Raw genomic sequence first — 12996 nt, 5'->3', positions numbered from 1 at the left:
CAGTTGACATATGAAATGGCAATGGCTTTCTTGTTATTATGTGCCCATGTTTTCCTTGAATCAGCAATTTGGAAAAGTGTAATAACATTACGTCTGGAGTTGCTTCAAGGTCGTCAGCTTGTACCTGCAGACTTCCTTGTTGCCCGGTAAAACACTCTGAAACTTCTTTCGTCGTAAGATTGCCATAACGCATTGACCAAAGCGCACTTTATTTGGGTTAGACGTCGCCATGACACTTAGACAGGGCCATGAACCTAACTTCCGTAATTCTGGGACAAGTTTTATTTGTCTTGATGCCCAATCTGAACTAGATGTCACAAAATTCGGCGCACATTCCAAAAAAAAAAAAAACGGCGCAGCGAGGAAGCAGTGGCGCCCGCATACAGCGTAAATAATAACTGGCTGTGTTTTATCTCTGGTTAAACCTAGAGTAACGCGAGAGCTGCATCTGGCCGAGTGGAACTCGCTAAGTCGAATTGCAAAGTCAGTCTTTCGCCGCTCCGGTTCACCGGGCGTTCCTTCTTCATCTTCGTCCCTGGACGTGGATTCAGTCTCTCCCTCTCCCTCTCACCACTCCCCCCCCCCCTCGACAAGGCGCATGCGCACAGCTGTTGCAGCTCAGTTTCAAGGGCGCGGCGTGCCGCCGGTAGCAGCAGCTGCTCAGCACCAAGTGAAGTGACCAACCATGCAGCTCAAGGCCACGGCGCCGCCACGGAGCTCAAGGGGTACCACGCTGAAGGCTCGAAGAGCTGGTGGAGTGTAGCTCTCGCTACAAAACTAAAACAGCGGAGAAGGAACCCCGGAGAGCGCTCAGCCTTGCGTGTGCTGCTGCCCTCCACTTTGTTCGCTGCCGCGGTGCCAAAGGGAACAAGGCCGCGCGCGCCGTAGATTGTTCCAGAACATCCTAGTAGTTTCTACTCGTTGTCGACGGAGAAGGCATAGCCTTGACCGGGCTAAGGATGCCCTGTCCCCTTTTTCTCGGGCCGGCGGCGGCGCAACAAGGATCTGGATGCTTCTGGAGCCCGGTTTCAGTGCTTGAACAATGGGGTTGCGCGCCCGGCGCGACAAGGAGAAGGAAATTGTGCAGTTGATACTGCGTGTATGTGCGCGCCTGCCATGGCGCGAAGAACGAACAGACGCGGACTGCGCCTATAAATGAGGGGCCTTGACAGCTGCCTGTCAGCCCGAGCCGCCGTTTAATCCCCAAAGACGCGCGCCCGCTCGACTCCCGGGGGAACACCACTAGGCCAGTCACGGACCAGCGAGGCAACGTGCGCCAGTCTGCGGATCGGCCCCGCTGTGCTCCTCAGGTCGTCGGACTGTCGCAGTGCCCGGTGAACAAATTGTGTTTTGTTTGTTTGTCTCTCTCTTGTGTTAGTGCAGTTTAGGCGCAAAGATTCTGTTATATTGTAATCTCTCTCTATTGTTACTTCGCACGAGTTGCATTGTATTTGTAAATCACTTTGTATGTGCTCGTATACGAGTGATACTGAAATCCTCTGCATCGTCTCTTTGCTGTATAAGCTTTGCTTTGTTTGTGAACCTTTCGCTCCAACCCATTCTCTGGCTTGTGACCGGCGAAAGCTGGCACCAAACGACCAACCCCCTGGTCACTTGGTAGCTGGTCTCCGGCTGAGCATGCCACGCTGAGTCGAGAGCATCTCCTTTGTGACCGAGACCGCTACCCCCACACGCTCGAAGGGTGTCTGGGAGTGCACGCATGAGTGCGCGAAGAGGTGACACTAGGCTTCTCCTGAGTTTATTTGTAATTTCTTGGACATTGTCAATACTTTACTGATTATTTGCAAAGCTCCGTTTACCTATGGTTGGCCAGAGCCAAAACTTGCTTAAGTGGTGAAAACTTGTGGTCAACCCGGGATTATGTGTGACAAGACATCACACAACAAAGAAACGTTTCGACCGTGTCATTAGGTTTCACAAATCGCTTTTCGCACGGGCAGGAATCAAAAACTAAACCGAAAAAATGGCTTTCCGACATTAGCTTCAAACTGCATCAAATCACCGTCATCATCATGCTACCAGCGTACACTGCAAGGCAAATGCCTGTCTGATATCCCTCTAAATGACCCCGTTTTGCGCCAGATATGCTTCACTTCTTTTAGAATCCGTTCCGCTACCCTTAGGCACCATCGGTTATCTTGCCTTAATTAAAACTTCTTGCTGGGCCAGTTGGTACATGGTTTTGGTAGTAAGGAAGCCCAACAAAAAACTTCAGAGGGCACTGCGGCAACCGCATTGTTGTAATGCGAAAGCATTGACGCCTCCTCAGTACTGATCGCCTCTCTTTTTTCCTCTTGCCTCCATTTGCCTCTATTTTCCCTTCTTTGCATCTATTTCTCCATCTGTGCCTCTGTTTTCACCTATTTGCCTCTTTTTTGCATGCATGTAATTCTCTTACCCTCCTTCTGTACATGTCCCCGTAGGTTTATTCGCGCTGCTGATTGCCGCAATGCACAATCATACGTCCCTGATTTGCACCTAATTCACACTTAATTCATTGCAATCACATTCGATTCACTTTAATTCAGCCTCATCTAAGCATAATTCACAATTAATTCGCAATTTATTTCAGTTCACAATTGTAGCACCCAATCCGGAATCATATGTCGCTGATTGGTGCCTCTTTCACGCTTAGTTCACATTTAATTCACTGTATTCACATTTTATTTACTTTATTTACACCCACCTAACCATAATTCACAACTAATTCACAATTATAGCAATTTATTCACATTTAAATGAATTGATTCACACTTAATTCATTTAATTCACGAATAATTGATTTTATCAACAATATACTAGTCTAACGCAGTCATTCAATACTTCATTAAGTAACACTGCAATCACATTGAACCACATCAAGTATGCTTAATTGGCCTTAATTGACAATGAATGCACCTTAATTCATCTACATCAACATTTGATTCACTTTAATTCACACTTACCTAACCATAATTCATAGTTAATTCACTTGATACATATTTAAATAATTGATTCGCATTAATTCATTTTATTCACAATAATTGCTTTTATTCACCATTATACCACTCTAATCCAGTCGCTCATTGCTTCATTACGAAACATTGAAATCACATTGAAGCACATCAAATATGCTTAATTCACCTTAATTCACAATGAATGCACTGAGAAGAAGATGACCCAGACAAAGCAGATGACTCGTGAAAACGAAGAAGATGGCCCTGCGCGTCAGCCGTATGGCTATCGCCACGTGTGTCTGTGCCCGACCTGGTTGCCCTCGGATTGTTCTCGCCGCTGCTCCCTTCCTCCCAGCTCTTTTATATAAACCCCCGCCTTACATTTCGTGGAGGAGCCGGGTAACAGCCATGGAATTGCGCAACCGTACTCTCCCGCCACCTGCGATGCCTCACGACGTTCAACATCAAGCCGTGCAAGTGGGCCCAGCTGTTACCTGCGCCGGCTCCCTACGCCAACGGGACCCGGCCATCTTCAGTGGGACCGATGAGCAGGATGTCGAATATTGGCTCACGTCTTACGAGAGGTTGAGCCTTTACAACAAATGGGACGATGCCACCAATCTAAATAACGTAATTTTTTATATCACCGGTGTGGCTAACTTTTGGTATCGGAACCACGAGGTGGACATCCGCACCAGGTCTGCTTTCAGGACAACTTTCTCCGAAGTGTTTGGTCGTCCTGCTGTTCGGAAACTCCGCGCCGAACAACGCTTGCGTGAACGGTCTCAGCAGGTCGGCGGAAGCTTTACCAGTTACATAGAAGACGTCATTGACCTATGCAAGCGTGTCAACCTCCACATGTCAGAAGCTGACAAGATTAAACACATTTTGAAGGGTGTTGACGACGACGCCTTTCAGATGCTGGTAGCGCGCGACTTGCGCACCGTTGGTGAAGTCGTCACCCTCTGCCAAAGCTTCGAGGAGCTGCGGAAGCAGAGGCTCCTGACTCGACAGCACCCTCGACAGGTTGAGTCGCTTGCTCGACTGACACCAGCACCTGACACCTCATCGCTGCTGCAACAAATCAAAAACTTTGTTCGGGAAGAAGTCGCGCGTCAGCTTTCTCTTCTACCGAACCCTACAGGGCAAGCTCCAGATTTGGCTCCGGCCCTTCGACACGCCATCCAAGAGCAGGTTGCCGAGGCTCTTCCACCTGCCCATCCGCCACCACCTGTTGCCGCTGCATTGACATATGCCGACGTTGTCTCCCAGACGCCGCCCCCTATGGCCGCTCCTCTGACGTACGCGGACGCCGTCGCCAGACCTCGACCGCCTACCTATGCTTTGCCTCCAACACCTGCGCGAGCGGTGGCTCCTTCTCTTCGGCCGGCTCCGCGAGTCAGCAATCCCTGGCACACCATCGACAGCCGGCCTATCTGCTACAATTGCGGCTTGCCTGGTCATGTGGCCCGGCTTTGCCGCCGCCGTCTCCCAGTCTACGCGCCACCTCCTCCAGCTCCCGCGTACTGGCCTTCCACGAGTCAGTACTCCGGATCTGCTGAGCCGCCGTCTAGTCGTCCTTTTTCTCCTCACTGTTAAGCCCTTTCTAGACGCCGTTCACCTTCACCGAGGCGCCGCTCCATTTCTCCTATGCGACGTCGCTCCAATCTCCCTCAGGAGGAAAGCTAGGTACCGCAGTTCCTGAGGCGAGAACTGCACCCCCGTCGAACTTTCCAAGGCCTCACATATCCCCTGCTAATCTGATCGAAATTTCTGTCGAGGGCATTACTGTATTGGCTCTTGTGGACACCGGTGCGGCGATTTCTGTTATGAACGAAAAGTTTTGTAGTTCGTTGAAGAAGGTAAAGACGCCGATTGCTGGACTTTCGCTGCGTACGGCCAGCGCTGAGCACATCAAGCAGCCCGCAGCGTGTACCGCTCGAGTTGTGATTCAGGACTCCCTCTACTCAATAGAATTCGTCATGCTGCCTTTCTGTTCCCATCCTGTTATTCTGGGCTGGGATTTCCCTTCCGCCCATGAAGCTATCATAGATTGTGCTCGAGCGGAAGTCGGGTTCTCTTCTCTGCCCAATCCTTTTCTGGACGCTACTCCTCCTGTTGCCTGTGTTAAAGCCTCGCCGCCGAAGACATCGACATTCCCCGTGCTCTTCCGTTCTTGTACACTTGTCTTGCGACTCTATCGGTGACGACATTGTCCTCTTTACTCCAGGCCATACTTTACTGCACCACAAGTGTCTCCCTCTGCCATACGCCGTACTGACTGTCCGCTGGCCTTTCGATACTTTTGGTTTCTAACCCGTATTACTGCCCTATCGCTCTGCGCCTTGATGAATGCCTCGGCAGTGTGCAGCCCATGGCATCTCTGCTCATCCGCGAGGAGACCGACGATACATCGCTCCTCGCCATGAACGCGCTCAGCCCTCCTGCCTCTAGGCCAGATCGCTCTTCTACCGAATTGTTCTTGCGCTCCATCGACGCCAATCTTCCCCCGCCGCAAAGAACACAGCTTCTCGCCCTCCTTCATCAATTTCGCTCTTCCTTCGACGCTCACCAAACTTCCTTGGGCCGAACTTCCACCGTCACCCATCGCATCGACACTGGTGCCCACGCGCCGCTGCGGCAGCGCCCCTATCGTGTGTCTCCAACCGAGCGCCAGACTATTACAGAGCAAGTCGACCAAATGCTTCAAAGCTGCGTCATTCAGCCCTCAAGTAGCCCTTGGACATCGCCTGTTGTCCTTGTGAAAAGGAAATATGGCTCCATACGCTTCTGTATCGATTACTGCCGCCTTAATAAGATAACGCGCAAGGATGTCTATCCGCTCCCCCGCATAGAAGACGCTCTGGACTGTTTACAAGGGGCGGAGCTCTTTTCCTCTTCGATTTACGTTCTGGGTACTGGCAGGTCCCCATGGAAGCGGCCGATCGTCCCAAAACTGCTTTTGTGACCCCCGACTGATTGTATGAATTTACTGTGATGCCATTCGGCCTTTGTAATGACCCTGCAACCTTCGAACGGATGATGGACACCATTTTGCGTGGACTCAAGAGGAAAATGTGTCTATGCTATCTCGATGACATTGTCTTTTCCCCCGACTTTGAAACCCATCTACCCGCCTGAAGCACGTTTTGACCTGCCTCTCTGACACTGCCCTGCAGCTCAACTTGAAGAAATGCCGTTTTGCTGCGCGTCAGCTGACAATTTTAGGACACGTTGTCTTTGAGCAAGGCGTTCGTCCCTAAACTTCGCTAAACTTCGCGCTGTCGCAGACTTTCCCAAACCCACTTTCATCAAAGACTTGCGCAGCTTCTTAGGTCTGTGCTCTCTCTTTTTCTGAGGTTTATTCGCAAATATGCTTCGATTGCTGCGCCTTTAACACAACTGTCCGGCCGTTCCGACTTATCGATGTGGTCTCCGGCGTGCGACGATGCGTATAACACCTTGCGCCGCCTCCTCACAGCGCCACCCATACTGCGCCATTTCGACTCGACCGCTCCTACCGAGGTCCACACGGACGCCAGTTGTGTCGGCCTCGGCGCGGTACTCGCCCAGCGCATCCGTGGTTTTGATGAATACTTTGTTGCCTACGCAAGCCGCAAACTTGCGGAGGCTGAAACTAATTACTTCGTCAGTGAAAAAGAGTGCTTGGCCATCGTATGGGCCCTTGCCAAATTCCGCCCGTACCTCTATGGCCGCTTTTTTGACGTTGTGACGGACCATCATGCGCTTTGTTGGCTTTCTTCCTTGAAAGACCCATCCGGCCGCCTTGCCAGGTGGGCTCTTCGTCTGCAAGAATATGACATCCGCGTGGTCTATCGTTCCGGCCGCAAGCATCAAGACGCTGATGCCCTGTACCGCTGCCCACTTCCAGCCGAGATCGCCAGCCTTTCCACCTCTGGCATCTCTCCGTCGTCCCTTTACATCAGCGACATGCCCTCTGCGCAACGTACTGACCCCTCGATCGCTTCTCTTCTCGACTTTCTCTCCAACCCCATGGCTGCTTCTCCATCCCGTGCTCTCCGCCGCCATGCTTCCCACTTCGTGATTCGCGATAACACCCTCTATCGCCGGAACTACAGCACCGACGGCCGCAAGTGGTTACTCGTTATTCCTCGCCACCTGCGCACGAACATATGCGCATATTTCCACGCTGACCCACAATCCGGTCACGCTGGAGTTTTCAAGACATACACCCGCATCCGGCTGCGCTATTACTGGCGCGGCATGTACACCTTCGTACTTAAATACGTACGCGCCTGTCTCGCCTGTCAACGTTGCAAGCCGTCTCCTCATCGTTCTGCTGGAGAGTTGCAGCCACTCCCTTGCCCACCACCTCCTTTCGACCATATTGGCATTGATTTCTGCGGCCCGCTTCCGTACACTGCGGCCGGCAACCGTTGGGCTATCGTTGCGGTTGATCATCTCACGAGATATGCCGAAACCGCCGCCCTTCCGCCCGCCACAGCGACAGACGTTGCCTCATTCCTTTTGCAATGTTTCGTCCTTCGTCACGGTGCACCTCGTGTACTGCTTAGTGACCGCGGACGCGCCTTTTTGTCCGATGTCGTCACCGCCCTGCTCCGCCAGTGCAACATAATCCATCGTACCACCTCCGCCATCATCCGCAGACCAACGGCCTCACCGAGCGATTTAACCGCACCCTCGGGGACATGCTCTCTATGTATGTCGCATCCAACCACTCGAATTGGGATCTCATCCTCCCTTATGTGACTTTCGCCTACAACACCGCCCAGCAGTCCACTACTGGCTTCTCTCCCTTCTTTCTTCTTTACGGCGTCATCCATCTGCTACAATAGACACCATTCTGCCTTACCAACCTGACGCCTCCGAATATACCCCGGTTTCCGAAGCCGCGCAACACGCAGAAGATTGTCGCCAAATCGCCCGGTCACTCACAACTGACGCCCAGTATCGCCAGAAATTCCGCCACGACAACGCTCACACCACATCGCACTTTCTCCTGGTGCGCTTGTGTGGCTCTGGACACCATCAAGTACTCCTGGACTCTCCTCGAAATTTCTCGCCGAGTATCACGGCCCCTACCGTGTCCTGGAGCGCACTCTCCAGTTAATTACGTCGTCGAACCCCTCCCGCCATCTCCCGATCTCCGCCGCCGCGGCCACGAGACACTTCACATCCAGCGTCTCAAGCCTTACTACAACCCCTCCATATTGCAGTCGCCGTAAGTCGCCAGGATGGCTCCTCTTCGCCCCGGGGGTGATTGTGAAGAAGATGACCCAGACAAAGCAGATGACTCGTGAAAACGAAGAAGATGGCCCTGCGCGTCAGCCGTATGGCTATCCCCACGTGTGTCTGTGCCCGACCTGGTTGTCCTCAGATTGTTCTCGCCGCTGCTCCCTTCCTCCCAGCTCTTTTAAATAAACCCCCGCCTTACAGCACCTTCATTCATCTACATTGACTCCCACATTATCATATTATTTGATTGGATTCGAGTAACTCCACATCACATCGTCTTATCAAAAGAATGCACGTTCCAGACATTGAAATTGGCGCGAAACGTAGGCTCCGCCCGCTTTCTGGTCACCTGTTCCATCATGTGGTACGGCACGGGGTATTGCTCTTCTTGCGATTCAAATTTCGCGCCACTTGTTTTGCGAACACGCCCACTTGGCTTTAATTTGTTAACTAGTGCTCAGATCGTCATCAAATTTATTGCGCCGCATCCTCACTTCATCCTCCTTCGTTTCCCTGTAACCTTAATGAGAACACAGAATATCCGACCTTTTCACGAAATGTACATATATACAGAAATTATCTGCGTACATATTTTCTGAAGTATCAAGCAATTACAGTCGATCGGTTAGTCATTATCTAAATAGATTTACTGGTCAGAATTTGCGTAGGACTTTCATTGTCATAAAAAAGCCAAGGAAAAATTATGCTGAACAGACAATTGATCATCAAATTATGAAATTATGTAAAAATTATCCAGACATTCTCCAGATCGCAAAAACATGTAGAAGTTTGAGAACTTTCAAATGCAGAATACAACTTCTGTTCACTTCAATTAGAAGGCCAAACACTTACGAATAATGATTTCAAATTGCAAAGTTATTGTGTTCTGATTTCTATATTGGTGTACAAAGTGTTAACAATAGCAAGTGTATCTCTTTTTAATCATAATAAAGGGTTCGACAGAATCCTGTCTGGCGAGGGCGAAGCATATTGGAAGCACAAGAAACATACACTTGCCAAAGAAAAAAATATTTAACACATGACGTTTAGAGACCCGTACGGGTCCCTTGTTCACAATGAGGATGGGCAGAATAGGCCGCTACTCATAAGCGGACTTGAATGCACAGTGAGTGGGCGTAGATATCGGGGCGATTCCCTCTCGTCCTGTTGATAGCTAGCATTCTTGGTCGTCTGTATGTAAAATGATTCTAGATGTAATCGTGAAGATAAAGGTTTCTTCGTGTCCAAGATTATGGCGTTCTCGCAGTCAATGGAGTGCTGCATCATTTGGGCATGCTCTGCAAGTGCGTTGGAGGAAGTGCGACCTTTCTTGACGTCATTCGTGTGTTCCTTTATTCTTCTTTTAAAATCGCCTGACTCGCCAATGTATGATGCATCGCAATCCTTGCAGGGGATCTTGTATACAACGCCGGGGTAACATGTGCGCTCTAGGCGGTTGGTCCTTCACGTGACACAGCTGCTGTTTCAGCTTGCTGGACGGTACGTCCGAAATTCGAACGCCGTATTTGGCAAATATTCGCGTCAGAGCCTCACTTGTACCCCGGGAATACGGGACTGTCGCGCGTTTCTGTTGCCCAACAAACTGGGGCTGAGTAGCTTCCTTACAGCGGCGTTCTTGATTGTTTAGCATCTGACGGGGGTAGCCATTATTTTCAAGGTCGAAGCGAACTTTCTGCTGCTCGGAAGAGAGAAGGCCAGGACTAGAACATAGACGACCAGCTCGCTTGAACAAAGCGGACACGACGGAGGTTTGTGGCCTATGGGATGGGCAGATTTAAAATCGGGGTACTTGCCGAAAAGAAAAATAACCTACGAAAATAAGGTACGAAAAGAAAAATAAACTTGACTTGACTTGACATGTGTGGGCTTTCGGTATACGGTAGTGGCGAGCCCATCGGGAGTGCGGAGAACGAGAACATCGAGAAAAACAATACTTCCGGCGGCTTCTTCTTTCATTGTGAACTGAAATGTTGGTTGAAAAGAGTTGAGCTGGTCCAAAAAAGGTTTGGCATCCTTGCGCTGAATTACGCAGAAGCAATCGTCCACATATCGTAAAAACAGTTTCGGACGAGTATGAAGCGATAGTAGGGCCGAACTTTCAATACACTTCAGCGCGAGGTTGGCACAGGTTACGGACACAGATGCACCCATGGCCGTACCAAACACCTGGTTGTAATATACGTTGCTGAACACGAAATATGTGTTCTGAAGACAGAAGCTTAAGAGGCGGCAAAGATCAACTGCTTCAAAAGGCGTATGGGATGGTAGTGATGGGTCTTCTTCCAGTGCCCTTTCACAGCATTCAACAGCGAAGTTTACTGGAATGCATGTGAACATCGATTTGACATCGAACGAGACTATGATGTCTTCGTTGTCAACCGCCACGGCCTTGAGTTTAGCAACGAAATCAGCGGAATCTTTCACGTATGTCGGCGTACGTCCGACAAGAGGTCCAATAACCTGGTGCAGATACTTGGATAGGTTATACAGTGGGGAACGCGTGAAGTCAACTATCGGCCTGAGTGGTATGTCCGGTTTATGAATTTTAGGTAAGCCGTAAATAACGGGTGCTGAGCCGCTATGACACAATAGCTGGTAGTAAAGGTACTTTTTCGCAGGAGGAACAAATATGAAAACATCCGTTAGTAGTTTTTGAAGCTCCGTTTGTATTTTCTTCGTGGGATCCCGGCTAAGCTTGGCGTTGGTGACCGCATCTTCGAGGAGTTCGGACATCTTTGAAAGAACACATATTTCGTGTTCAGCAACGTATATTACAAGCAGGTGTATGGTACGGCCATGGGTGCATCTGTGTCCGTAACCTGTGCCAATCTCGCGCTGGAGTGTATTGAAAGTTCGGCCCTACAATCGTTTCATAGTCGTCCGAAAGTGTTTTTACGATATGTGGACGATTGATTCTGCGTAATTCAGCGCAAGGATGCCAAACCTTTTTTGGACCAGCTCAACTCTTTTCAACCAACAGTTCAGTTCACAATGAAAGAAGAAGCCGCCGGAAGTATTGTTTTTCTCGATGTTCTCGTTCTCCGCACTCCCGATGGGCTCGCCACTACCGTATACCGAAAGCCCACACATGTCAAGTCAAGTCAAGTTTATTTTTCTTTTCGTACCTTATTTTCGTAGGTTATTTTTCTTTTCGGCAAGTACCTCGATTTTAAATCTGCCCATCCCATAGGCCACAAACCTCCGTCGTGTCCGCTTTGTTCAAGCGAGCTGGTCGTCTATGTTCTAGTCCTGGCCTTCTCTCTTCCGAGCAGCAGAAAGTTCCCGTCGACCTTGAAAATAATGGCTACCCCCGTCAGATGCTAAACAATCAAGAACGCCGCTGTAAGGAACCTGCTCAGCCCCAGTTTGTTGGGCAACAGAAACGCGTGACTGTCCCGTATTCCCGGGCTACAAGTGAGGCTCTGGCGCGAATATTTGCCAAATACGGCGTTAGAATTGCGCACGTACCGTCCAGCAAGCTGAAACAGCAGCTGTGTCACGTGAAGGACCGCCTAGAGCGCACATGTTACCCCGGCGTTGTATACAAGATCCCCTGCAAGGATTGCGATGCATCATACATTGGCGATTCAGGCGATTTTAAAAGAAGAATAAGGGAACACAAGAATGACGTCAAGAAAGGTCGCACTTCCTCCAACGCACTTGCAGAGCAGGCCCAAATGATGCAACACTCCATTGACTGGGAGAACGCCACAATTTTGGACACGAAGAAACCTTAATCTTCACGATTATTTCTGAAATCATTTTACATACAGACGACCAAGAATGCTATCAACAGGACGAGAAGGAATCTCCCCGATATCTACGCCCACTCACTGTGCATTCAAGTCCGCTTATAAGTAGCGGCCCATTCCGCCCATCCTCATTGTGAACAAGGGACCCGTACGGGTCTCGAAACGTCATGTGTTAAATATTTTTTCTTTGGCGAGTGTATGTTTCTTGTGCTTCTGTATCTCTTTCTTTTTGAACTTGTCACATGCTTCATGCCCATTTTTGTACAGTGATGATTGTTATGTACAATTCTATATGTGCTGTCTACATGTATTTTGTAACCGCTGCTGTTGCGCCCAGTGCGGCCAGGGCCTCGTCAGGAGACTAATTACCTCATTGGCCCTGCCCCACGGGCAGTACCAAGTATTGCCCATCCAATAAGTAAATAAATAAATAAATTATGACCACTTTTTAGACGTTCTCTCTTTCTAGTTCCTCACCAATGGCTGCAGGAATGTTTTGATGACACGATCGAAACCGCCGACATGGCCTAGTAAAACTTTCGCTTTAAAACCTTTTCGTTAGCCTCCACCGTACTGCACCATTGGTAAGCACCGGTAGGATACAGCTGGTATATACTTTTCTCTTGAGGAATACTGGTGAACTCTCATTCATGACCTGAGAGTCACTGCACCTCATTCTTATCTCTTAGTAATTTGATTATCATGGTCCGGATCAGCTGTAATTACCTACTCCAATTAGATATGTTTTCGTGTGTTTCGCAACCATTGTTCCATGCCAACACTATTCATCTTAACTTTAGTTTTCTGCATATTAATTTTTAGACCCACCACTCTTCTTTTCCTCTCTAGGTCTCCAATCATAATATGCATTTCACTTCTTGAGTTACTCGGCAAGAAAATGTGACCAGTAAATAGGTATTTGAAAGGTACAAGAACAGTTAGATATACCTGCGGAGTGCCAAAAAGAAAAAGCATTTGGAATGATTTCGCCTAGAGTGGTCATGCTTTCTTAGGGCTAGATACTGCAA

General features: G+C 49.4%; 2 protein-coding genes across 4 annotated transcripts in view; both read left to right on the top strand.

Annotated features, from left to right (window-relative positions):
• LOC144104000 (putative phospholipase B-like 2) overlaps positions 1–12996 on the top strand; it is a 171130-nt gene that overhangs the window by 102497 nt on the left and 55637 nt on the right. The gene's annotated exons all lie outside the window — the stretch shown is intronic.
• Positions 3402–12333, top strand: LOC144105061 (uncharacterized). The gene is made up of 2 exons (XM_077638261.1): positions 3402–4102; positions 12306–12333. Exons 1-2 carry the CDS (start codon positions 3402–3404, stop codon positions 12331–12333), a joined length of 729 nt encoding a protein of 242 aa, XP_077494387.1.

The sequence above is a fragment of the Amblyomma americanum genome, chromosome 9, assembly GCF_052857255.1.
Source record: "Amblyomma americanum isolate KBUSLIRL-KWMA chromosome 9, ASM5285725v1, whole genome shotgun sequence".
Lineage (NCBI taxonomy): Eukaryota > Metazoa > Arthropoda > Arachnida > Ixodida > Ixodidae > Amblyomma > Amblyomma americanum.
The sequence above is the reverse complement of the archived record's forward strand: the minus strand, read 5'-3'. Positions and strand labels throughout refer to the sequence as shown.